The sequence below is a fragment of the Oncorhynchus keta genome, chromosome 10, assembly GCF_023373465.1.
Source record: "Oncorhynchus keta strain PuntledgeMale-10-30-2019 chromosome 10, Oket_V2, whole genome shotgun sequence".
In the NCBI taxonomy this organism is placed as follows: Eukaryota; Metazoa; Chordata; class Actinopteri; order Salmoniformes; family Salmonidae; genus Oncorhynchus; species Oncorhynchus keta.
Window position 1 is genome coordinate 40,211,159 of NC_068430.1, and position 26,229 is coordinate 40,237,387.

Sequence of the window (26,229 nt, forward strand, 5' to 3'; positions counted from 1 at the left end):
ATCTCGGGATATAATTTCCCTACTCCAGGAACGTAGTTTCCTGTTCTTGTTTGATTACGTCGGTGCGGATGTTTTTGCGTATCGGAAGGGCGGACGGAGGTGATTTTCCACTGAGCTCGCGAAGGCTTTTCCATCGCAGCCGACGTGGGCGGAGGTTAGAATAATGTAGTACTGTAGCCTGCCTACTAGTGTGTAAAGTCGTATGATCTTGCTGCAATATGTCTACACGTGCTACGTTAGTTTAGCTACAATGTGACAACTTGAACTGCACCAGTTCTAGACCTAGACCCTACGCCCTATTAAGTAGGCCTATGAATTATTTTCAATTAAAAACGATTCTACATCCCTCAATACATTTATCTTTACATAGAAAGGTGAACGGATAAGACAGCTATGCAACACAGCATTTAAAGTGTTGAATAAAAGCCTATTCTTCTCCACATCGGCACATCAATAATATATACTCAATCCAAGGCAGCTGTGACCTAAACAAATCTAATCATATGTGCATTTGTCATTTGATATGAACACAGCACTAAGAGAATTCCAGTAAGTGACGCAATTGAAGAGGAAATGGCTTTAGTGGCGCCCTATTGTCTCTATTACCACCAGAAGCATCCATTATCATACTGCATACATCAATCATTACTGTAGTAGGCCTGCATGGAGAATAACAAGCTATTCCCTTTACAGTGCAATATTTTTGACCAGGACCTATATGACCAAAAGCCATACAAGTAGTGCACTATAAAGAGAATGGGGTGTCGTTTGGGACATAACCACTGTCTGGCTGACTGATAGGAGCTTTCGTGGGACTGATCAATACAGTTTAGCTGTTCAGAGCACTGAGAGACAAGGCTGAAAAACAATTGGACAATGACTTATTCCCTACAGTGCCTTCAGGAAAAAAATATTCACACCGCATGACCTCTTCCACATTTTGTTTTGTTACACAGTGGGATTAAAATAAATAATTGTCAACGATCTACAGCCAATACTGTGTAATGTTAAAGTGGAAGAAAAATTATAACAGTTGTAAAGCATTTTTTTAAATAAACACTAATACATACTTTGGCAGCGATTACAGCTGTGAGCATTTTTAGGCAAGTCTCTAAGAGCTTTCCACACAACATTTGCTCATTATTCTTTTAAAATTCTTCAAGCTCTGTCAATTTGGTTGTTGATCATTGCTAGACAACAATTTTCAAGTCTTGCCATAGATTTTCAAATAGATTTAAGTCAAAACTGAAACTCTGCCACTCATGAACATTCACTGTCTTCTTGGTAAGCAACTCCAGTGTAGATCTGGCCTTGTGTTTTAGGTTATTGTCCTGCTGAAAGGTGAATTAATCTCCCAGTGTCTGGTGGAAAGCAGTCTGAATCAGGTTTTCCTCTAGGATTATGCCTATGCTTAGCTCTTCCCCATTTATTTTTTATCCTGAAAAACACCCCTGGCCTTAACGATTACAAGCATACCCATAACATGATGCAGCCACCACTATGCTTGAAAATATGGAGAGTTGTACTCAGTAATGTGTTGTATTGGATTTGCCCCGAACATAATACTTTGTATTCAGGACAAAAAGTGAATTGCTTTGCCACATTTGTTGCAGTATTACTTTAGTGCCTTGTTGCAAAACAGGTTGCAGGTTTTCAAATATTTATTATTCTGCACAGGCTTCCTCCTTTTCAATCTGTCAATTAGGTTAGTATTGTGGAGTAACTACAATGTTGTTGATCCATCTTCAGTTTTCTCCTATCACAGCCATTAAACTCTATAACTGCTTTAAAGTCACCTAAGCGGTTTCCTTCCTCTCTGGCAACTGAGTTAGGAAGGATGCCTGTATCTTTGTAATAACTAGGTGTATTGATACACCATCCAAAGTGTAATTAATGATTTCACCATGCTCAAAAGGATATTCATTTATTTTATTTTTTTAATCTACCAATAGGTCCTCTTCTTTGCGAGGCATTGGACGACTTCTCTGGTCTTTGTGGTTGAATCTGTATTTGAAATTCACTGCTCGACTGAGGGACCTTACATATAATTGTATGTGTGGGTTACAGAGATGAAGAAGTCATTCAAAAATAAAGTTAAACATTATTATTGCACACAGAATAAGTCCATACAACTTATTATATGACTTGTTAAGCAAATGTATACTCCTGAACTTATTTAGGCTTGCCATAACAAAGGGGTTGAATACTTATTGACTCAAGACATTTCAGTGTTTCATTTGTAATTAATTTTAAAAAATGTCTAAAAAACATAATTCCACTTTGACATTATGAAGTATTGTGTGTAGGCCTGTGACACAAAATCTCAATGTAATCCATTTTAAATTCAGGCTGTAACACAAAAAAAAGTGGAACAAGTCAAGGGCTGTGAATACTTTCTGAAGGAACTGTATATAGTGCACCACTTTTGACCAGAGCCATTTGGACCGAGGTCAAAAAAGTGCACTATAAAGGGAATATGATGTCATTTGGGACGCAATCAAGGAGTGTCTCAGGCTTAGAGCATCAGTTTGTCGTTAGCCTACCAAGCCTCACAATACAGCGAAAGACGGTTGGGTTCTGTCTTCAAATGCAGGTAATATAATAAAGCAAATAATTGACCAGTACTTATTGCATTTGTGTGGAATTGTTTGTGTAGTTAGTTGAGGAAAATCATTTTGGTGTTGTATTGTCCCACGCCTCAAGTGTCTTTCTGTAGTTATCAATGTAATTTTGTATTTTACATCTTGTCAATCTATGGTCAGTTGATCTGAATGAGCTTTTTTTTCTTCCCATTTATAAGACGATAAGGCAAACACAATGTAGACCTATTTGAGCATTGAGTTTAGCTAAGGAGCGATGAGCAATATGAAAGCACATACAATTAAATCATAGCCTATAATACTATACAGTTCTAAATATGCCTCATAAGACTGCCGATGTTACTAATCTTACAGGGAGTGTCTATGAAACTAGTAAAAAAAACTTGGCAATTCAAATACTTTCCTATTAATTCCAATTTACTTAAATAATATTGACATATATATATATATTTGTGTATATGGGTAGCCTACAGTAATTGTATTAACCAAAACTCTGAACATACAAAGTCATTTAAAGGTCTAATGCAGCTATTTTTATCTCAATATCAAACAATTTCTGGGTAACAACTAAGCTCCTTACTGTGTTTGTTTTCAATTAAACGGTCAAAGAGAAACAAAAATAGCAAAGAGCAATTCTCAAGCAAGAATTTATCTAGGACTGTCTGGGAGTGGTCTGAGTTGGGAGTGGAAAACTGAAAACTAGCTGTTTGGAATGCTCTTTCGTTTTGGTCTATTAACTAATTTGGTAATATCACCAGGCAGGCCAAAACTCCATCCCACCAAAAACAGGTAGAAATTTCAGGCAGTCTTTTCAAACAGCTCTTACACTAAAAGTGCATTTTCATCATTTTCACAATTTCACTTTTTTATTTCAACCTCTTAGTGTTCACTTCAATCACTGTAGATTAAGGGGTGGAGACAGGTTAAAGAAGGATTTTTAAGCCTTGAGACAATTGATACATGGATTATGCATATGTGCCATTTCAGGGTGAATGGGCAAAACAAAAGATTTAAGTGCCTTTGAATGGGGTATGGTAGTAGGTGTCAAGCGCACCGGTTTGAGTGTGTCAAGAACTGCAACGCTGCTGGGGTTTTCACGCTCAACAGTTTCCCGTGTGTATCAAGAATGGTCAACCACCCAAAGGATATACAGGCAACTTGACACAACTGCAGGAAGCATTGGAGTCAACATGAGGGCTTTCGACACCTTTGTAGAGTCCATGCCCTGACGAATTGAGGCTGTTCTGAGAGCAAAAAGGGCGGCAACTCAATATTAGGAAGGTGTTCCTATAAAACACAGAAAAATCACATTTTTGACTGCACTGGGCCTTTTAAACATAGATTTGAAAGGTGATTTATGCTTGCTGTGTCTGTTCTGTGCCTGGAATGTTCTATATGTAATTATATGGTTCTGTGTTCCTGACAGAGAACTGAGCAGAACATGTCAGAGCTAGAGAGTGCCATGATCGCCATCATCCATGTGTTCCATAAATACTCGGGCCACAAGTGCAAGCTGAAGAAGGCAGAGCTCAAAGATCTTGTCAATAATGAGATGAGTCACTTCATAATTGTGAGGCACTCTCTGTGTGTATCCCAAATTGAACCCTACACTCTTAGGAAAAAAGGTGCTATCTTGAACCGAAAATAATTATTTGACTGTCACCATCTAGGTATAGGATAGCCCTTTGAAGAACCCTTTTTGGTTCCAGGGTATAAATTACCCTTTTGGGTTCCATGTAGAACCCTTTCCACTGAGGGTTCTACATGGAGCCCAAAAGGGTTCTTTCTAACTGGAACCAAAAAAGTTATCATATGGGGACAGCCGAATAACCTTTTTTCTAAGAGTGTATTCCCTATATAGTGCACTACTTTTGACCAGAGCAGTTCAGGCCCTGGACAAGTGTAGTGCACTATAATAGGGAATAGGATGCCATTTGGGACAGCCCATATGTCTATCCTCTGAGTATATTACTACATATGACAACACCCTCTATCATTTCAATTCAGCTGGAGTGTGTCATCATGGTGTTATACCACTGGCCTACATCCAATTAGAAAAATAGGAATAGTTTTTTAGCCTTCTGTAGGCATTAAGAAATGATACAATAATGAATTATATTAAACTGCTGATTGTAATGATTTAGATGAGTATTATATGATTATTATATGATTACACTTTACTTAAAGCCTGCAGGTGAATGCTTTATTACTTATTATAAGCATGTATGGGCCCATAGGACATTTTCAACTCAATAACCTGACACAAGTTTTAATCAGACACAGATTACTCTTCACAGTTGACTGTTCTTGTCTCTTAAGAATATCCAAGAGAAAGAGACTCTGGATGAGCTGTTTGCAGACCTGGACCAGAACGGAGACCTGGAGATCGACTTCCAAGAGTTTATCGCTCTGATCGCCATGATGACATCAACGTGCCATGATCTCTTCAGCACGGATCACCGCCGTTAGTGACACAATGTAAAGGGAAAGACTTCAGCGAGTGTCTGTGTGTGACCAGCAAAACACACATGCATACTGTGTAACCCTCTCACATAAAGATGATGTAATGATGATAAAGCAACTTTGTTTACATTACATAGATTTTATTGTGGTATAATAGTTGTGTTTATAAAAATCAAACAAATCAATGACAATAATACATAGACACTCACATAAAAATCTGTATGGTGAAAATAGTGAAAGAAAACATTGAGTCCACTTGAATTTGGATAGTTGGGTGAGTTTTGAGTCTTGCATTGAGGAGTGATGCATATGAGATGGACCGTTCTATCCCAAAGTGGTCAAAAGGCTATTTGTCTTCCTTTCCCCTTAGATGGCGTTCCATAAATTCCAGGGTCCTCTTCCAGGCGTCCTCTTGGGCAGCAGCGTGGGGTGCCAGGTGCCCTCCCCAGAGAGTGATCACTATATGGAAAAACAACAGGACAACATGGAAAATAACCTGAAAATACAAATCATAATGTAGTTCTCTCATTTCTGAGATACTGTATGTTAATTATAATGTCTATTACCATTTTGTCAAATACCCTTATTTGGAAACCCTTTAAATTTGAATACATATGTTAGTGCTTGTAAGTGGATATATAAATCAAGAATAAAGGACTGATAAATGTTCTTCAAGACAAATCTTTCAAAGTATGATTATCATTTTAGGATACAATCATGACTATTTGTAAAAAAAAGTATCACTGAAAACAAGGTCAGAATTGCATGACAAACTAAATATGAAAGAGAGGTGAAGGTGTGTATGGGAGGAGAGGACCACCCACGTTTCTTGGGTTGTGTGGTCCACATGGAGGCTCGGGAGTTGGGTGTGTAGGGCGGCTCAATCAGGTGACCAGCACCGGGGTATGACAGGCGGGTGAACAGGTGGGATCTACCAGCATCTTTAAGCTTCTTCTCAATCTGAAAACCAAGGAAATATCGGTTCATTCAACTGGTCATAGCTTTTGACTTCGACATTGAAAAAGTTATTACTCTCAGCAGCTATGACTAGCACACATTTGTGGCCAAATATATTGGCACCCTTGTACTTAAAAAAAAAAATGATTCCCAATTTCTTCAAAAATCAGTTGAAATTTTTAAAAACCAACATTTGGATGTCACACCTTGTTATTGGATTTTCAACATTGCAGAACCACATTTATTACATTTAACCACGCGTTCTCGCACACCCCGAGAGCTTCTGGTCAGCGGGGTGGTGGCACCGGGATCCTCATCTCTCCCAAGTGGTCATTCTCTCTTTCTCCCCTTACCCATCTGTCTATCACCTCCTTTGAATTTCATGCTGTCACAGTTACCAGCCCTTTCAAGCTTAACATCCTTATCATTTATCGCCCTCCAGGTCCCCTCGGAGAGTTCATCAATGAGCTTGATGCCTTGATAAGCTCCTTTCCTGAGGACGGCTCACCTCTCACAGTTCTGGGCGACTTTAACCTCCCCACGTCTACCTTTGACTCATTCCTCTCTGCCTCCTTCTTTCCACTCCTCTCCTCTTTGACCTCACCCTCTCACCTTCCCCCTACTCACAAGGCAGGCAATACGCTCGACCTCATCTTTACTAGATGCTGTTCTTCCACTAAACTCATTGCAACTCCCCTCCAAGTCTCCGACCACTACCTTGTATCCTTTTCCCTCTCGCTCTCATCCAACACTTCCCACACTGCCCCTACTCGGATGGTATCGCGCCGTCCCAACCTTCGCTCTCTCTCCCCCGCTACTCTCTCCTCTTCCATCCTATCATCTCTTCCCTCTGCTCAAACCTTCTCCAACCTATCTCCTGATTCTGCCTCCTCAACCCTCCTCTCCTCCCTTTCTGCATCCTTTGACTCTCTATGTCCCCTATCCTCCAGGCCGGCTCGGTCCTCCCCTCCCGCTCCGTGGCTCGACGACTCATTGCGAGCTCACAGAACAGGGCTCCGGGCAGCCGAGCGGAAATGGAGGAAAACTCGCCTCCCTGCGGACCTGGCATCCTTTCACTCCCTCCTCTCTACATTTTCCTCCTCTGTCTCTGCTGCTAAAGCCACTTTCTACCACTCTAAATTCCAAGCATCTGCCTCTAACCCTAGGGAGCTCTTTGCCACCTTCTCCTCCCTCCTGAATCCCCCCCCCTCCTCCCTCTCTGCAGATGACTTCGTCAACCATTTTGAAAAGAAGGTCGACGACATCCGATCCTCGTTTGCTAAGTCAAACGACACCGCTGGTTCTGCTCACACTGCCCTACCCTGTGCTCTGACCTCTTTCTCCCCTCTCTCTCCAGATGAAATCTCGCGTCTTGTGACGGCCGGCCGCCCAACAACCTGCCCGCTCGACCCTATCCCCTCCTCTCTTCTCCAGACCATCTCCGGAGACCTTCTCCCTTACCTCACCTCGCTCATCAACTCATCCCTGACCGCTGGCTACGTCCCTTCCGTCTTCAAGAGAGCGAGAGTTGCACCCCTTCTGAAAAAACCTACACTCGATCCCTCCGATGTCAACAACTACAGACCAGTATCCCTTCTTTCTTTTCTCTCCAAAACTCTTGAACGTGCCGTCCTTGGCCAGCTCTCCCGCTATCTCTCTCAGAATGACCTTCTTGATCCAAATCAGTCAGGTTTCAAGACTAGTCATTCAACTGAGACTGCTCTTCTCTGTATCACGGAGGCGCTCCGCACTGCTAAAGCTAACTCTCTCTCCTCTGCTCTCATCCTTCTAGACCTATCAGCTGCCTTCGATACTGTGAACCATCAGATCCTCCTCTCCACCCTCTCCGACGGGCATCTCCGGCGCGGCCCACGCTTGGATTGCGTCCTACCTGACAGGTCGCTCCTACCAGGTGGCGTGGCGAGAATCTGTCTCCTCACCACGCGCTCTCACCACTGGTGTCCCCCAGGGCTCTGTTCTAGGCCCTCTCCTATTCTCGCTATACACCAAGTCACTTGGCTCTGTCATAACCTCACATGGTCTCTCCTATCATTGCTACGACACACAATTAATCTTCTCCTTTCCCCCTTCTGATGACCAGGTGGCGAATCGCATCTCTGCATATCTGGCAGACATATCAGTGTGGATGACGGATCACCACCTCAAGCTGAACCTCGGCAAGACGGAGCTGCTCTTCCTCCCGGGGAAGGACTGCCCGTTCCATGATCTCGCCATCACGGTTGACAACTCCATTGTGTCCTCCTCCCAGAGCGTTAAGAACCTTGGCGTGATCCTGGACAACACCCTGTCGTTCTCAACTAACATCAAGGCGGTGGCCCGTTCCTGTAGGTTCATGCTCTACAACATCCGCAGAGTACGACCCTGCCTCACACAGGAAGCGGCGCAGGTCCTAATCCAGGCACTTGTCATCTCCCGTCTGGATTACTGCAACTCGCTGTTGTCTGGGCTCCCTGCCTGTGCCATTAAACCCCTACAACTCATCCAGAACGCCGCAGCCCGTCTGGTGTTCAACCTTCCCAAGTTCTCTCACGTCACCCCGCTCCTCCGCTCTCTCCACTGGCTTCCAGTTGAAGCTCGCATCCGCTACAAGACCATGGTGCTTGCCTACGGAGCTGTGAGGGGAACGGCACCTCAGTACCTCCAGGCTCTGATCAGGCCCTACACCCAAACAAGGGCACTGCGTTCATCCACCTCTGGCCTGCTCGCCTCCCTACCACTGAGGAAGTACAGTTCCCGCTCAGCCCAGTCAAAACTGTTCGCTGCTCTGGCCCCCAATGGTGGAACAAACTCCCTCACGACGCCAGGACAGCGGAGTCAATCACCACCTTCCGGAGACACCTGAAACCCCACCTCTTTAAGGAATACCTAGGATAGGATAAAGTAATCCTTCTCACCCCCCTTAAAAGATTTAGATGCACTATTGTAAAGTGGCTGTTCCACTGGATGTCATAAGGTGAATGCACCAATTTGTAAGTAGCTCTGGATAAGAGCGTCTGCTAAATGACTTAAATGTAAATGTATTGTTGTAAAGAAAATAAAAACATGGCATGGAGAAAATTATTGGCACCCAGGAGCTAGTGGTTGCTTGTTTGCATAGCCTTTGGCCAAGATAACTGCATGCAAAAAAACTAAATTCTGGGGGAAGTGTTGAATTGAAACAAAATTAGAGTGCTTTGGCCATACAAATCAGCGCTGTGTTTACTGATGACCAAATGAAGCATTCAATGAGAAGAACACCCTCCCTACAATCAAATATGGGTCAGGTTTGATAATGCTGTGGAGTTGCTTTGCTGCCTCTAGTACTGGAGGCCTTGAACGTGCACAAGGCATCATTGGAGGTTGTGGTTCTTCCAGCAGGACAAAGACCCCAAACACACATCAAAAAGCATCCAGGAATGGTTAAGAAGGACTGTTCTGCAGAAGAGTCCAGAAAACAGCAGTTGGTGGAGGGCACCCCTCAAATATGGAAGTTTTATACTCAAAAATGGCCCCAAATTATCAGTAGAAAGGTGCACAAAGCTCAATGATGGCTACAAGAAGCATTTGTCTGCAGTTATCTTGGCCAAAGGCTGTGTAACCAAGTACTAGTTCTGGGTTGCCAATAATTAAGCCCATACCATTTGCCTTTATTTTCTCAATTAAAATTGCAAACTTAAGTTTACAAAAATAAAAGTGGTTCTGAAATGTTGAAAATACAATAACAATGTAATGGTGACCCACTTAATTGTTTTTTTTAAATGTAAAGTTATTTTAGTAGAAATAAGGACTTATTTAAGAAATGTGTAAGGGTACCAATATATTTGGCCATAACTGTATATACTACCATAGTATGCCATATTGTAGTTTAATGGTAAGGAAATCCCATGAAGTAGGCCTACCTCATCTGCGTTCTCAATAGCTGCACAGCTCAAGTCGTCTTCACCCACAATGCACAGTAGGGGGCAGCACAGGTTTTCAACCTGCACAGACAGATGATATCTTTGTAGATGTACAGGTAGTCTTGTGTAGCAATACCTCCAAATCAAGTTGTTGTCCTTTCCAATTAGGGAAGCCTTGATGAGGCTAATGTACCGGTAACCCTCTGAATCAAATTCTACATTAATTGCCACAAAAGATGCACAAGTACTCCTCATACCGATTCTCAAAATAAAATATGTTCTGCTTGAATTTTTTTTTTTTTTAATTTACAATTCTGTGCAGCTGGCTGGAGGGGGTTATTGACCCTATCAATATTTGAGAGGGTCACTCAGGGTCATACATTTGCTTTGTTCTCAGGTGGAATGTTGTTGGGCGTGGTCACTTCTCTGAAACTGACGTAGCCCTCTTCATCGTAACTCCAGTGCGTCTGATTCCTATAACATAATATAACAGTGGGTGGGATAAGAAAAGAGCAGCATCCCCATTTAAGCAATAACACAATAGATTGAGAATGGCCTAATTTAGTTTCTGTCAAGTCATCTTTTCAGGCATACTCTCATTCTCAAACCTTATTTCTGTTATATGTTTGCATGGGAACTAACCCTTCAAAGTTTTCTGTCATGCCGTCGCTGTCCGAGAATTTGTTGAAACTTCCTATTGGACCATTCACTCCGATCACACACCTGGGCTGAGGGTGAAAAAATGAGTGAATGGGAATACCAGGTATTTCAAACCAGATGCAGTCCTACAAGGAGACTCATATTACTCATCATACTAATAGGCCTTTCATATTTGAATATAGCTTTTAGTCTCTACTTTCTTATTTGCCCAAATGCTGGTCATTCCACCTCAGGCTACATCAGACAAAACAGTTCTTGATCACAAGAGGTATAAACATGATTTCATATTTCCAAGGCTAATAGTTGTTTGATGACTAGTAAACAATAATTCAGATGACCACTTCAGGGGGTTGTATGGCCAGACTTACATTGAAATCAATTTGAGTGGCGATTCGCAGAGCCAGGTAGACCCCGAATGAGAGGCCCATGACCCCCATCCTGTCCCCACACACCTGGGGGTGGTCCTGGAGAAACTGTAACGCAGTCTGTCAATGCCCATGGAGAAAACAAGGAGAAAATAAAGTTTTGCTCAGGTGCCAGAATGTTAGGTACATACAGGGGTGAATCACCTTGGTACTTTGAAACATAGCACTACCACCTTATTACCTTGAAGTAGGCATCTCCCACATTGATAGTGTTGAGTGGACCAGGGATGTCTTTATGGCCAAAGTAGGCAAGGGAGAAACTGGCAAAGCCTCGGGAAGCAAACAAAGCTGAGCGGTACTCTATCAGCCCCCCGCCCATACCCCACAGGTCCACCATGGCTGGGAATGGACCTGGACCTATGGAGGCAACAACAGAAAACACCAAATACCCTGAGTCTCAGAATAAAGTCTCAGTCATAATACTTTATGTAAAGATACTCTGTAATATATATCGTGCTATAATCAAAGATTCTAAACATGATTTGATATGTACAATTTAACACAAAAAAACCTGGGGGTAAGAACAAGGTCCCCACTACTCCGTTCTGCCGGATCTCTGTTCTCCGGACCCCTGGTGCCATGTACCAGCGTTCCACAGTCACTGCAGCCAGCTCCTGTTCCCCTCTCTGTCGCTGCTCCTTGGATGGAACCGGAACGTGACCCTCTAATAAGGACAACTGTACAGAGTACGGAGTCTCAACGTTTTTCTTCCGCAGCCTGTGGGAAAATACACAGATGAAACTGTCACTATCATGGGCTTTGCATACAAAACAAAGACTGTATCCAACCCCTCCTGGACCAATATATATATATATATATATATATATATATATAAAAATTGTATTATCCTTTATTAACTATCCCTTTAAAAAATATATTTTGTGTTGATTGACTTTGTTGATCAAAAGCATGCGTCTCTGAATCATATTCAATGTGTCCATGGCTTTGCATGATTTGTTAATTATTATCCCTGTTCCCACCTCAGACCCTCTCTCTCTCCAGGTGCAGGCTGCAGGGCCCAGAATAGTCCCATGGGCTCACAGCCCACATAGGAACCCCCTACAGACTCATCCCTGCTCACTGTGAGGAGAAGAGAGTTAGGTGAGGGAGAATGAAGAGAGGGTGAGATAGTCTGAGAGGAGAGTATGATAGTTCAAATAAAACCATTTGCTTTCAGATTCCCAGTCCCTGCATACTGTAGCTCGGTCACTTGACTCACAGTTGACAACACCCCTCCGATCTGTGTTGTAGTGAGAAAATGCTTCCCACAGGTCACCGTCCTCGTCATGCATCCGGGCACGCACCGTAATAGGTGAGTGAGGGGGGAGGTGACGTCCCTCTAGGGTAATCGGCACATCTATGAGGGCACGGTTGGGCTTGGCTGTCAAAAAGGGAGCTGGTCTACCTGTCTTCCATCTCACTTCGCCTAAGAAGCACACCGAAAAAACAACATGGGATCAAACAAGGGATTTTGCACTTCATGTAATTTAGTTACAATTTAAAAGGACAAGATATAAGGAGGTAGACTGTGGCTGCTTCATAGCCCTGGTGAGACACAGGTGTTTCAGTAAATGGAAAATGTGGGAAAGTCAAGGTAAAAGAAAGATAGTCACATAGAACATCTGTCACGCCCTGGTATTCTGTGTTTTCTTTATTATGTTGGTTAGGCCAGGGTGTGACATGGGTGATTTATGTGTCTTGTTTTGTCTAGGGGTTTTGTAGTCTATGGGGTTGTGTTCAGTTGAGTGTTCTAGTTAAGTCTATGGTTGCCTGGAGTGGTTCTCAATCAGAGGCAGGTGTTTATTGTTGTCTCTGATTGGGAACCATATTTAGGCAGCCATATTCTTTAGGTATTTTGTGGGTGATTGTGCCTGTCTCTGTGTTTTGCACCAGTTAGGGCTGTTTCGGTTTTTCCACGGTTTCTTATTTTGTATAGTGTTCACGGTTTCATCTTTCATTAAAGAGGTTTATATAAATAACCACGCTGCATTTTGGTCCTGGATGAAAACCGTTACAACATCATCTGTATTGACAAGGACAAAAGTTTGGACAATGTAATGTGCTTCCAGAGGGATATGACGTCTTTTAAAGTGAATAAACGGAGAAAGAAAACTACGTCAGTATTTTTTAAAACCGTCCTTTTTGGACTTGACGTGTCAATGTACGGCTCATAATACACCATCTGTAATCTTCTCCTGTCGGAGAAAGGCACACAATACTTAGTGAACGCGCATTTTCAAATTCTACATATTTTGGAATTCGTAATATATCATGCGAATTGGAGGACATAACACATCATCATGCAAAATGGATGATGGATATCCACAAATTCATACATACATTCCTCTACTTATTTGGACAGTAGAGCTAAAACGTTTAATTCGGCTCTATACTCCATTTTGGATTTGTGATCAAATGTTTCCTATGAGGAGACAGTACATCTTGTCCCCCCATTTGAAGGTGTTATAAGTATTTGGACAAATGCACTTATAGTGTATTAGAGTAGTGAAAAGTATTTGTAGTATTTGGTCGCATATTGCTAGCACGATGCCTACATCAAGCTTGAGACTCTACAAACTTGATGTGTGCATTTGTAGTTTGTTTTGGTTGTGTTTCAGATTATGTTGTGCCCAATGATAAATTTTGTATTGTGTCATTTTGGAGTCACTTATTGTAAATAAGAATAGAATATACCGTGTTTATGTAACACTTCTAAATGAATGTGGATACTCCCATGATTACGGATAATCCTGAATGAATTGTGAATAATGATGAGTGAGAAAGTTGCGGGTGGTCAAAGATCATACCCCTAAGACATGCTAACCTCTCACCATTACTAATAACAGGGGAGGTTAGCATGTCTTGGGTATGATCTTTGACCACCTGTAACTTTCTCATCATTCAGGATTATCTGTAATCGCATGATCAAATTGACAGGTGACTCCTGCTCGCTGGAAAAACTTTGGCTTTCTCGCCCGGGGAAGGCAGCTTGTAAAACGATCAAACTGTGACTAATTTAGTCTACCATGTTTCTAATTTTGAGAATAAAAATGTAATATTAAGATATCATTCCACAAATTGTACAGAGAGCATACATCACATTTCTATAGTTTCTGGATCATTTGGAACTTGCCAGAAGATGCCGTCGCTACCATTACGCTTGTTTACACTGAGCTGCACTGAGGTCGGAATGCAATCATGGTTACATTAAGACACCATGGAGCCGACACGAGATATGGGTCGGGAAACCTACCTCAATGCAGTGATATGCCACTGTACTCCAAATGTTACCTTTATCCACACTGCTCCATCAAGAAGACTGAAATACTGCTAGTTTTCCCATAAAACTGCCCTTTTCGTCCTCATGATAGATACCAGTAGCCACAGCAGCCATAATGGAATGGCGAGTTGCGTTGAACAAAGGAGCCGATATGCTGACACTGCCATTCCAAAATGGCCACGGTGGCTACTGCTTGCTAGCATGAGGGCAAAAAGGGCCGTTTTCCAGGAAAACTAGCAGTATATAAATCTTCTCATTGGAGCAGTGTGGATAAAGGTCAAATTTGAGTTCTGACCCATATCCTGCTCCGGCACCAGATCTTAATGTAACCACAATTGCGTTCCAACCTCAGTGTAAACTAGCATAACGGTAGATACGTTATGCTAGTGATGGACAATTGATTGGCAAGTGGAATGATGCCCAATGAGGTTGCAAACTAAAAGTGGGAGGCGGGATCAGGTCAGCCCAGTATTGTCCAATGAGGTTGCATGGCGGGCCCAAGTCTGCTCAGTGCACACCAAAGAGCACATGCACATAACAGTTTTGTTTTTACTCTCTTTATGCACACGTTACAGGACTCGAGAACAATGATGTGATATACATGTCCAGGTAACTGCCAAAATAAAGGAAACGCCAACATAAAGTTGGGGGTTTTGGGTCACCACGAGCCACCAAAGCTGTCAGAACAGCTTCAATGCACCTTGACATAGATTATACTAGTGTCTGGAACTCTATTGGAGGGATGCGACACCATTCTTCCATAAGAAATTCCATCATTTGGTGTTGGAAAATACGGTCTCAGACGCTGTTCCAGAATATCCCATGAGTGTTAAATTGGGTTGAAATCTGATGACTGAGACACACACCCTTTAAACCCCCTATGCTCCTTTGAGACCCCTCTTTCAAAGTCACTGAGATCTCTTCTTCTAGCCATGGTTGCCAAAATAATAGGCAACTGGGCATTTTTATTGGGTCCTTGCTATCCAGAATCCTTGGGATTTCCCTACCCCATTGAAGTTGAAATTTAAAATGGTAAGGGTTATGGTTAGGGGTAGGATAAGGACGTCCCAAGGATTCCAGATAGCGCTACCCTTTGTATATATATATATATATATATATATATATATATATATATATATACACACACACACACACACACATACATATATATATATACACATATATATACACACACATATATATATATACATATATATATATACACACATATATACATATATATACACACATATATATACACACACACACACACACACACACACATATATATATATATACATACACATGACCCTAAGTGTAATAGTTGTTCAAATACTTCGTGAATTTCACCAGGTTCAGATATTAATATAGCATGTTGATTTGTTACTATGCATGCCTGCATCCTGGGAATAGGGGGACGCATATTTACGTTTTGCCCTGCTGAAATCATTTTGATGCACTAGGAGAGGTAGGCACGCTTTTTCTGTCGTCTTCAGAAAAGTTAGATTCCTTTATGCACAGTCATGACACAAAGTGTTTTGTTCATGAATAATGTTGTATATTTAGAGTTTACTCATAACTGTATGGTATTGTTGATGCAATTGTAATTTTTAGGATGATATTAACATTCTGAATTCAACATGTGGTTACTAGCTAGCTAAGGTATTGTATGTGTGAACGATGGCTAGCTTCTCGACTGATCCCAGTCATTTGTATTGTGCGTCTGTTGTAGAAAAGAGGTGACAATTGGCAGAACATATTTGTGCTCTACAAATGTGAGAGAGAATTCTGATATATTAAAACAACCCGATCTCCGAAGTCCATGTCTTTAGTCTCAATCGATCACACACAACGCAGAGGTACATCACCGGTTACATAAACATGATGGGATGTTTGAATGGCTTAATTAACTCAGGAACCACGCCTGTGTGAAAGCACTTGCTTTCAATATACTTTGTATCCGTCATTTACTCAAGTGTTTCCTTTGTTTAGACGTGTACAATTTTTGGAACCCTTTTTGTCTCTTGAGCGCTTCTTTCAAAACTTCTGGCTTAAAAGTAAACTAAACCTTTGTTGCATCACTTTAATCTATCACTTTCTTACCCACTGCAGGTTGGACACATCCTATCTTCCTGTCGATGTTGACCCATTGAAGCACAAACTTGTCTGAGAGACGACATAGCACCGACACACACATGTGTGCTCTAAGCATGCTTGCCAGTCAATACTCCCTATGTATAGAAGAACATGTGCAATGATCAAACATACAGATGAGAATATAAAATATTATTAAGTGTTTGTGAGAGTTTTTGTTGTCTTACCCCGAGTAGCCTAGTATTGAAGTAATGTTTCTCTAGCTCACGGTAGTTATTTTTTCTCTAACAGAGACTGAACTTCAACCTCTTATCTTGTGCAACTTGCCAACTTCCCAGCCCAATGTCACTGTTTCGGTAGTGAACTTTTTATTAGAGTACCTGGGGCCTCATTTATAACTGTTGCGTCCATTTCACACTAAATATCTGCATGCAACATTTCGTAAAAGACTGTGCACATACAAATATATTGAGATTTATATTTGGAGCACACCATACATAGGCATGTTTCCTGTTATAAATCAGCCCCGTCAAATCAAATGTAATTTGTCACATGAGCCGAATACAACGAGTGTAGACCTTACCGTGAAATGCTTACTTACAAGCCCTTAAACAACAATGCAGTTAAGAAAATAGAGTGACGTGAATATCTACTAAATAAACTAAAGTAAAAAAATATAATAAAAAAAGTTATAACAATAATGAGGCTATATACAAGGTGTACTGGTACCGAGTCAATGCGTGGGGGTACAGGTTATTCGAGGTAATTTGTACATGTAGGTAGGGGTAAAGTGACTATGCATAGATAATAAACAGCAAGTAGAGTAGCAGCAGTGTAAAAACAAAGGGAGTTGGTGTCAATGTAAATAGTCCGGGTGGCCATTTCATTAATTGTTCAGCAATCTTATGGCTTGAGGGTAGAAGCTGTTAAGCACCAACCCCTGAAGGGCCCCCGTGTTGAGGATCAGCGTGGCAGATGTGTTGTTGCCTACCCTTAACACCTGGGGGGTGGCCCATCAGGAAGTCTAGGATCCAGTTGCAGAGGGAGGTGTTTAGTCTGAGGGTCCATAGCGTAGTGATGAGCTTTGTGGGCACTACGGTGTTGAACGCTGAGCTGTAGTCAATGAACAGCATTCTCACATAGGTGTTCCTTATTCCCAGGTGAATAAGGGTAGTGTGGTGTGCGATTGGGATTGCGTCATCTGTGGATCTGTTGGGGCGGTAGGCGAATTGGAGTGGGTCTAGGGTTTCCGGGATGATGGTGTTGATGTGAGCCATGACCAGCCTTTCAAAGCACTTTATGGCTACCGACGTGAGTGCTGTGGGGTGGTAGTCACTTAGGCAGGTCACCTTTGCTTTTTTGGGGCACAGGGACTATGGTGGAGAGGTTGAACATGTACGTGAAGACACTTGCCAGGTGGTCCACACATGCTCTGAGTACACGTCCTGGTAATCCGACTGGCCCTGCGGCCTTGTGAATGTTAACCTGTTTAAATGTCTTGCTCACATCGGCTAAGGAGAGTGTGATCACACAGTCGTCTGGAACAGCTGGTGCTCTCATGCATGCTTCCTTGTTGCTTACCTCGAAGCGAGCATAAAAGGCATTTATCCCGTCTGGTAGGCTCGCGTCACTGGGAAGCTCGAAGCTGGGTTTACCTTTGTAGTCCATAATAGTTTGCAAGCCCTGCCATATCAGACGAGGGTCAGAGCCGGTGTAGTAGGATTCAATCTTAGTCCTGTATTGACGCTTTGCCTGTTTGATGGTTTGTCTGAGGGCATAGCATCTGGATTAGTGTCTCTCTCCTTGAAAGCGGCAGCTCTTGCCTTTATGACGGTGCAGATGTCGCCTGTAATCCATGGCTTCTGGTTTTGATATGTACGTACGGTCACTGTGGTGATGACGTCATCGATGCACTTATTGATGAAGCCAGTGACTGAGGTGGTATACTCTTCAATGCCATTGGATGAATCCCGGCATTTTGAAACTGTGCGCGCGTGAACGAGCATTATAGCTTTACCTGAAAAATGCCCATCATTATGGTGACAATAACACCCCTATTTGTTGTATACTTTGGAAGTATTAGTATTAGAATTAGGCCGAGGCAGTTTCTAAAGGAAATAGCAATGGCGAACTTGATAAAATGTCTTTGGAGGTTTGATGGCAGAATGTTATACTTTTGTAGTGACATTTGCTGTAGGCCTCGGCTATCTGACAAACAAAATGTTTCAGAAGGACAAAATCTATTTCAAATTGCTGAGGACCTGTAAACAGATCGTTGCTCTCTGCTACTACACGGCAAGCGGTACCGGAGCACCAAGTCTAGGTCCAAGAGGCTTCTAAACAGCTTTTACCCCCAAGCCATAAGACTCCTGAACATCTAGTCATATGGCTATTTGCAATGCCCCCCCCCCTCACCCCCTCTATACACCAGTGCTACTCTCTGTTGTCATCTATGCAGTCACTTTAATAACTCTACCTACATGTACATACTACCTCAACTAACCGGTGCCTCCGAACATTGACTCTGTAATCGTACCCCCCTGTATATAGTGTCACTATTGTTATTTTACTGCTGCTCTTTAATTACTTGTTACTTTTATGTCTTATTCTTATCCGTATTTCTTCAAACTGCATTGTTGGTTAGGGGTTCATAAGTAAGCATTTCACTGAAATACCTTTGTATTTGGAGCATGTGACTGATACAATTTGATCTGATAATACAGCCTAGGAAATAGATGCCTGTTTCTAATTACTTTAGAATACAAACGAATCATCGTTACCCATCGCTCCACAAAAGCCGCGACCCTTGTAACAGTAGACTTTACGTCCGTCCCCTCGCCCCGACCTGGGCGCGAACCAGGGACGCTCTGCACCACTACTTCAAGGTCTCAGAGCAAGTGACGTCTCAGAGCAAGTGACGTCACAGATTGAAACGCCACTAACGCGCACCACTGCTAACTAGCTAGCCATTTCACATCGGCTACACAAAGATAAACTAAATTGATGTTCTCTCTTTTCTCTAACGGCAAACGATTGCATCTTGTTATTAACCTTATTTATTTGTTATGAACAAACCTGTCCATCTTATCCCCATTTACACAAAATAATAGGTATAATGTAGTGAACATTATGCCATAATCCAGTCCATGTATTAGCACTGTGGGATTCCACAGTAGCGAGACGGTAGGAGTGATATGCCATGTGAACTGTAATGCCAGCATATCTCGGAGTAAAGTTAAACTAAAGTGTACGAACGCCCCGGCCACCGTTCTTATAAACATACGCAACCTGAACAACTGTGGCTGTTACACTAGGTTGCTTGCAATTGTAACGGATGTGAAATAGCTACCGAGTTAGCGGTGGTGCGCGCTCAATAGCGTTTCAACCGGTGACGTCACTTGCACTGAGACCTTGAAGTAGTGGTTTACATTACTTGTGAGAGAGAAGTAAGCAAAGCATTTAAGCAACGGTAATTGTTTCAAAATGTTGATATGGCATTGTCTTGGAGACCTACCTAATATGTGTTGTGTTGATCGCTAGAAACTTTAATTTGTTTCCTCTTGGCCCTGCAAACTTTCAGTGTGAGAAACGGAGGAAAGAAATGTGTGTCAAAATAAAAGTCTCAGAATAATTAAATACATTACTGCAAATTGTGAAGGCCTTAAAACAAAATCCTAACACCAGAAGTAGTAACCTCGGCAGCCAAAAGCAGAGCAGTGAAAAAATAACGTTTTTATTCAACCTTTTTTTCAATAATTTTTCAAATAGCCGGATTTCCCTTCCCATTCCAGATACAACATACCTTTCTTGTGAAATAGAGGAACATCTCTTCCGGGTCGATTGTGTTGCTGTTTTCTGTTATTCGTCATCAGCTCCAGGTTCTCGTAGCTTTATGGTGGGATTTAATGTCTGTTGTACTTTTGGATATCTCACTACCTAACACTCCGACTCGATATTGAATATCAGTAAAAGTAGGCGACGCTTTGTAAAGTCAATAATACCTACTGCTAACAAGACAGCTAGTTATGGTAGGTAGCTAGCTAGGTTGCCAGGCAGAAGAAGACACCGACCCTTCGGTTAAGCTTGTTTACACTGAGCTCGGAAAGCCATCGTGGTAACATTAAGACACAATTGAGCCAGCGCAAGATATGGGTTCGGAAAACGTACCTCAATGCAATGATATGCCACTGTACTCCAAAGGGTACCTTTATCCACACTGCTCCACGGAGAAGATTGAAATACTATTAGTGTTCCTATGTTGTTCAACACAACATACCATTCCATAATGGCTACTGGTAGCTAGCATGACGAAAAGGGCTTCATTCTGGAAAAAAAGGAGAAGTATTTAGATCTTCTCGATGTAGTGTGAAATTCGTAACATTGAGTACATTGCATATGCCGTCCCAGTATTGAGGTACGTTTTCCAACTCGTATCTCTCGCCAGCTCCAAAGGTGTCTTAATGATGATTGCGTCCCGACCTCAGTGCAGCTCAATCAGTGTAAACAAGCGAAATGGTAGCGTCTGTATCTTCCGGAAAGCTAGCAAGGAAGCTATCAACCAGTTGTTGACGTACTGCTAGCAAGCCAGTCAGCCAATGTCGGTCAGCTTTCAAGTAGCTAGATTTTTAAAATGTTTTATACAAGAGGTCATGTAAAACACGCGTTTGTCACTTAGTTAGCTAATTAACAGTTAGCTAGTTCGTTGGCAAGTAAGCCTAGCAATGTTGTTAGCCTAACTAGCCAACTAGAATAATGCTTATAACAGCTAGTTAGCGAGGTCGTTATGTACTAGTTAGCAAACTCAATTGAAATGAATATGTGAAATATCTGCCATTTCATTTCAGGTCTTGAGTCACTGACTCCCTATACATCAGAGGAGTAGCCTTGCACTAATTGTCAGCTGCTCGGGGTTCCCCGTGTCCCCTCCTTAAGCGTTGGAATGGGCAGTCATTTCCGCAGCTACATCTGGGACCCGGTCCTCATCTTGTCCCAGATTGTGTTGATGCAATGCATCTACTACAGCTTTCTGGGTCTGTGGCTGGCTGGAGTGGATAGTCTCGTACAAACCAACAGATCGCTGGACCAGATCTTCAGTTATGAGGTGTGTCCTCGTGAAATGTGTCCTAGATGATTTTCTATTTATTATTTTGAGTTGACAGTGGACTGATTCATAACATGGCTCTATGCTTGCAGGTTCTTGGTTTTGCAACAATGCAGGGCAGACTCTCAATGATGGCATTCATCTTGAACTCGCTTACCTGGTAAGTGAATGGGCCTAAAAGTCGATTTATGCTTGATACGGCTCCGTACATCTGATGCAAATGGGGGCCTCCGAAGGACTGCTGAGGCCAAATCAAAGTCTGCATTGCGACCATGCGAGGGCTCCATATAGCACCACATTGACATGATTAGGTGAGGGTGGTATGTCGTGCATAAACACAAACTCCTTTCCTTGACAGTAGCTCTGCTCCTCAAAGTACAAGAAGTATGAATGCCCTAACTTCTGCAGAGGCTATGTTGTCCAACCACTCTGGGTGAAAGTGCGATTTGGTGATGAAATTTCACTTCCTTATGTTATAAAATGCATTTTACCAAGATAAATATGATTATAATGTTCTGAGTTGTTCAGCAGAGTCCTTCTCTAACATATCATTAACATTATATCCAAAAAGTCCGATTTCGTAAGCTAATACATTGGAGCTCTTGAGAGAGCGGTGCGCTTTATCACAGGCACTTTTTGATGATTGTACATGTTGTGGTCATCTGCAAAGTTGTTTCCGTTGGTCGCAAAAAGAGAAATTAGCATGACGTGCTGAATAAAATGTAAAAGGCTTTGAAAATAAAGAACTTGCGGTATGCTCAGTGCTTCGTTGACATTTCAGAGATTTTGTGATAAATCTTCTTAAAAGAACAGGAATTTCACATGAATATGAAAACGTCTACTAAAATATAAAAATACTACATATCTCGTCTCAAAATAGATGTCTATTTTACCTTTGAATTGTTTACATCCTCTGGATTTGAGAAGAAACATGAATTCAACGGTGAGCCTGTTGCATAGCGTCCAGCCTAGGTGACGCAATGCTATTTTCCAAAATGTTTGACTACTTATTTCTCTAGTCTCAATTGATTTAGTCACCCTAATGTTGGCCATCCTACAAGGGTAAAAACTCCAATAACTTTTTATGATAGAGACATGAGGTTTGGACCATTTTGTTTTCTTAGAGGAGTATCTACACAATTAACATTTATTTTGGGCTCCCTGGCCTAAATCTGAGTGCTACATGTTCACTCAACACTTCACTGGTATGAAGAAGTCTAGTCATGTACCACTGATGAAAGGCTGGCTTATTATGAGGTCAATAATTCATTATGCTCTATAATAGACTACAATCTTAAAGAGATACTTTATCTACTTCCCCAGAGTCAGATGAAGTCGTCGATACCATTTGTATGTCTCTAAATGCAGTTTGAAGGAAGTTGCTAACTAGCGCTTGACCAATTGCTAACTAGTGTTAGCGCAATGACTGGAAGCATGCTACTACATACTATAGACTTCCAGTCATTGCTAGATAGCATTTGCTTGCGAAACTACCTCTAACTTCCTTCACACTGGACACAGAGACATACAAATGGTATCCATGAGTTCATCTGACTCGGGAAGTAGCTAAAGGGCCTCATTGTCAAAATCCCAAAGTATCCCTTTAATGTTTGGTAATTTTACTTAACTATGAGCTATGAATAAAACTTTTTTTTTTTTTTTTTACATTTACACATGCACTTCAATTGAAAGATCAACCTGTTTTGAGTCATGTTGTCCTTCATCGTGCATCTGTCTCCCTGTTTCGTCAGTGCCCTGGGCCTGTGGTTCTTCATCCGCCGAGGGAAGCAGTGTCTGGACTTCACCGTCACTGTGCACTTCTTCCACATGATAGGCTGTTGGATTTACAACGCCCACTTCCCGGCGGCCCTGTCCTGGTGGCTGGTCAACGTGGCCTGCATGGCTCTGATGGCTGTGATTGGAGAGTACCTGTGTATGCGGACGGAGCTCAGGGCCATCCCAGTCAACAGTGGACCTAAGTCTAACCTCTGACCTGACCCAACTCTGTGACACTGACTTACCCCCTGTGAATTGTTCACCTACAGTTATCTGTACAGTATGATGTGGGGTATGACATTTGTGCCCAAAGACTTGGTGGGACTGGGAAGTGAGCTGCAGTAACACAGTAGTTGTATCTAGAGACAGAGATGCTCAGAGTTGGAAGATTGCACACCTCTCAATGGATTCAAGGACTTGGAGATAAACTGAATTGGTTCTGGTTGCTGTATTAATTTTTACACATGTACTACACATCTAAGAGTGAATGCTAACTTCTTCCTTGAACCACAGACTAAGATACCACTTTCTTTGAGACCGTTTGAAGCAGAGTTTAGTTACAGAGTGTTACAAAGATCTGAATAGTTTCATAATTGCATTAAATTATGATATCACATGATGAATATAGAGAAATGGTTGTCAGGAACATGCTTTTCGGTTATGTCCTATAAAGTTGAGAGAGAAAAAAGTGCAGCTTTAGTTGAGCCAGTTGAATGATAAACATTGAACATGGTACAATAACAAACTAGTCATACATGTAAAGAACAGATCACCAAATATGGAGTTCTATTTTATTCCTCATTAAAGTATGTGAGCTTGAGAGATGAATGGAATCAGCAAAGCTTAACCATACAATCAACGTTAGGAAGTTAGGAAGAAAGTTAGGAAGAAAGCACATGAAAGTAGGCCTACTGAGCCATGTAGTGGGAGCAGAAATTAAGAATTGAAATACAATACTTAATACAGGCTTTTTGTAAATAATGTCCTCTGTAGTTGGTGTCTCTGAAAGACCACATACATATTGAATTCTTACATGTAGTGTTTCAGGAGCAGCAAGTATCTGATAATCATTCCTCGCTCAGCACGATGCTATTGGTTTTAAAATGTTGCGTGTATATGATGGGATGCTGTGGAGAGCAGATGGTCCCTCTGGAGATGGTCTGTCAGCCACCAGCTGTGTTATGACAGGATGCTGTCACTGTGTGTGCCTGACTGCTCGCTGGTGCCATGGCCAGTCTATGGTAAGTTTAAATGTAAACCTACTTTAGTAAGCAGCATGCTCAGTGTTAATGGTTGTCTGCTGATTTTCAACACACTTTCTCTTTCCTTCTCATAGTCTGAAAATTATTTTTACCAAAAAAAATAACCTAGGCTATGACCTTTCACATTTTTGAATCTTAATTTGGAACTTCTGTTTAATTTGAATTGCAGTGGAAATCAGGACTATGCAGTGTAATGTTTCCACACCAACTTTCTCCTCTAGCGTTGGTGCTAAGGGGTTTTACATCACCAAGTTGTTGAACTCTTAGTAAGTTTGATCGTTTGAAGTCTCGAAGGGAAAACTCTTGCCACTTTTCAACCTCATTAATGTTCTCCAGTACCATTGTCTACATATGTGAAAGCGATCTGTGGTTAAAACGATTAGAAAAAAGGTAATAAAAAATGCTTCTCTCTGACATCACATGGTAGGATTAAAAGTAACCAAGAGGGAGGGTATCTTCATGCACCCCACTTCACCTCGAATGTCAAAGTTTAAAAATCGCTGTTTAAAAAAACCTGTTTTAACCTTTGATGATGTCATCAAAAAGACACAGTATTCACAGATGTAGATACTGGATTGGAGCTGGAGATAATTAATATGAGGTTGAAAAGTGGTGGAGTTGCCCTTTAAGACCAAATCCTTTGTTTTTGTTCTATTGTCACAGCAAAGAGTGCTTCTCTTCACATCACAGATTTTCCTGGGATGGTTTTTCTCAGATTTTAAACCACAACTTGTTTTAAAAAATACATTTTAAGCCATTTATGTAATAAAGCTAATGAAACTATAATTGCCTGCAATATTGTAAATGCATTTGTTGAAAGTTCGCTCTTGTTGTGGATTTAATCTATTAAAATCAAATCACATTTTATTTGTCACGTGCCGAATACAACAGGTGTAGGTAGACATTACCGTGAAATGCTTACTTACAAGCCCTTAACCAACAATGCAGTTTTAAGAAATAGAGTTAAGGAAATATTTACTAAATAAACTAAAGTTTTAAAAAATTAACAGTAACAATAAAATAACAATAATGAGGCTATATACAGGGGGCACCGGTACCGAGTCAATGTGGGGGGGTACAGATTAGTCGAGGACATTAATATGTACAGCACCAGTCAAAAGTTTGGACACACCTACTCATTCAAGGGTTTTTCTTTATTTGTATAAACTTTTAAATAACACATATGGAATCATGTAGTAACTGAAAAAGTGTTAAACAAATCAAAATATATTTTATATTTGAGATTCTTCAAAAGTAGCCACCCTTTGCCTTGATGACAGCTTTGCACACTCTTGGCATTCTCTCAACCAGCTTCATAAGGCCTTCCTTTGACACCGCCTGGTAAAGAGGACCTGGATGGCAGGAAGCTTGGCCCCAGTGATGTACTGGGCCGTACGCACTACCTGTAGAGCCTTGTGGTCGGAGGCCGAGCAGTGGCCATACCAGGCTGTGATGCAACCAGTCAGGATGCTCTCGATGGTGCAGCTGTAGAACTTTTTGAGGATCTGAGGACCCATTAGACCAGTAGACGATAAGCACCAACGAAAGTCATGGATCATCTAATTTTCTTATACTTTGAAAAATGTGTCTGTAAGTAAGTGCAATTCAATAGTTTATACTTCTTCCATCACTGGAACCAATGTTAAGATTATTTATACTTTTCATCAATAACATAGATCTGAATATTCAGTTGTTACTCGTCATCCGATTTC

General features: G+C 41.7%; 3 protein-coding genes across 11 annotated transcripts; 2 read left to right on the forward strand and 1 right to left on the reverse strand.

Annotated features, from left to right (window-relative positions):
- Positions 1 to 14: 14 nt before the first annotated feature.
- Positions 15 to 5,732, forward strand: LOC118388723 (protein S100-B-like). 3 transcript variants are annotated; one of them, XM_035778118.1, is made up of 4 exons: positions 15 to 154; positions 4,027 to 4,170; positions 4,920 to 5,078; positions 5,434 to 5,732. In XM_035778118.1, exons 2-3 carry the CDS (start codon positions 4,042 to 4,044, stop codon positions 5,067 to 5,069), a joined length of 279 nt encoding a protein of 92 aa, XP_035634011.1. In that variant the 5' UTR covers positions 15 to 154; positions 4,027 to 4,041; the 3' UTR covers positions 5,070 to 5,078; positions 5,434 to 5,732. The 3 variants fall into 3 exon arrangements, with proteins under 3 accessions (XP_035634011.1, XP_035634010.2, XP_035634009.2); XM_035778117.2 differs by lacking the exon at positions 15 to 154 and adding an exon at positions 2,475 to 2,593 and having other exon boundaries at positions 4,920 to 5,106; XM_035778116.2 differs by lacking the exon at positions 15 to 154 and adding an exon at positions 2,476 to 2,593.
- LOC118388720 (acyl-coenzyme A thioesterase 1-like) lies at positions 5,183 to 20,326 on the reverse strand. Of its 4 annotated transcripts, XM_035778109.2 has the most exons (12): positions 20,181 to 20,326; positions 19,893 to 19,951; positions 12,224 to 12,430; positions 11,985 to 12,084; positions 11,516 to 11,721; positions 11,186 to 11,361; positions 10,948 to 11,064; positions 10,562 to 10,647; positions 10,300 to 10,393; positions 9,920 to 10,000; positions 5,888 to 6,023; positions 5,183 to 5,522 (listed from the first exon to the last, which is right to left on the reverse strand). In XM_035778109.2, the coding sequence occupies exons 3-12, from the start codon at positions 12,294 to 12,296 to the stop codon at positions 5,410 to 5,412; spliced, it is 1,182 nt and encodes a 393-aa protein (XP_035634002.1). In that variant the 5' UTR covers positions 12,297 to 12,430; positions 19,893 to 19,951; positions 20,181 to 20,326; the 3' UTR covers positions 5,183 to 5,409. The 4 variants fall into 4 exon arrangements, with proteins under 4 accessions (XP_035634002.1, XP_035634000.1, XP_035633998.1 ...); XM_035778107.1 differs by lacking the exon at positions 19,893 to 19,951 and having other exon boundaries at positions 20,181 to 20,319; XM_035778105.2 differs by lacking the exons at positions 19,893 to 19,951; positions 20,181 to 20,326 and adding an exon at positions 16,388 to 16,515.
- Positions 20,168 to 25,384, forward strand: LOC118388722 (protein SYS1 homolog). Of its 4 annotated transcripts, none has more exons than XM_035778112.2 (4): positions 20,168 to 20,273; positions 21,223 to 21,479; positions 21,572 to 21,639; positions 23,231 to 25,384. In XM_035778112.2, exons 2-4 carry the CDS (start codon positions 21,318 to 21,320, stop codon positions 23,469 to 23,471), a joined length of 471 nt encoding a protein of 156 aa, XP_035634005.1. In that variant the 5' UTR covers positions 20,168 to 20,273; positions 21,223 to 21,317; the 3' UTR covers positions 23,472 to 25,384. The 4 variants fall into 4 exon arrangements, with proteins under 4 accessions (XP_035634005.1, XP_035634006.1, XP_035634008.1 ...); XM_035778113.2 differs by having other exon boundaries at positions 20,238 to 20,349; XM_035778115.2 differs by having other exon boundaries at positions 20,257 to 20,406.
- Positions 25,385 to 26,229: the final 845 nt, after the last annotated feature.

Coding starts and splice junctions, on each gene's coding strand:
- LOC118388723 (XM_035778117.2), top strand. CDS start 2,477: ATGATGTCATTTGGGACGCAATCAAGGAGTGTCTCAGGCTTAGAGCAT. Junction 2,594..4,026: donor GGTTCTGTCTTCAAATGCAG/GTAATATAATAA, acceptor TGTTCCTGACAG/AGAACTGAGCAGAACATGTC. Junction 4,171..4,919: donor AGATGAGTCACTTCATAATT/GTGAGGCACTCT, acceptor TTGTCTCTTAAG/AATATCCAAGAGAAAGAGAC.
- LOC118388720 (XM_035778105.2), bottom strand. CDS start 16,496: ATGCTTAGAGCACACATGTGTGTGTCGGTGCTATGTCGTCTCTCAGAC. Junction 11,722..11,984: donor GGAGAGAGAGAGGGTCTGAG/GTGGGAACAGGG, acceptor ATTTTCCCACAG/GCTGCGGAAGAAAAACGTTG. Junction 5,523..5,887: donor GACCACACAACCCAAGAAAC/GTGGGTGGTCCT, acceptor TTTTCCATATAG/TGATCACTCTCTGGGGAGGG.
- LOC118388722 (XM_035778112.2), top strand. CDS start 21,318: ATGGGCAGTCATTTCCGCAGCTACATCTGGGACCCGGTCCTCATCTTG. Junction 21,480..21,571: donor ACCAGATCTTCAGTTATGAG/GTGTGTCCTCGT, acceptor CTATGCTTGCAG/GTTCTTGGTTTTGCAACAAT. Junction 21,640..23,230: donor ATCTTGAACTCGCTTACCTG/GTAAGTGAATGG, acceptor CTGTTTCGTCAG/TGCCCTGGGCCTGTGGTTCT.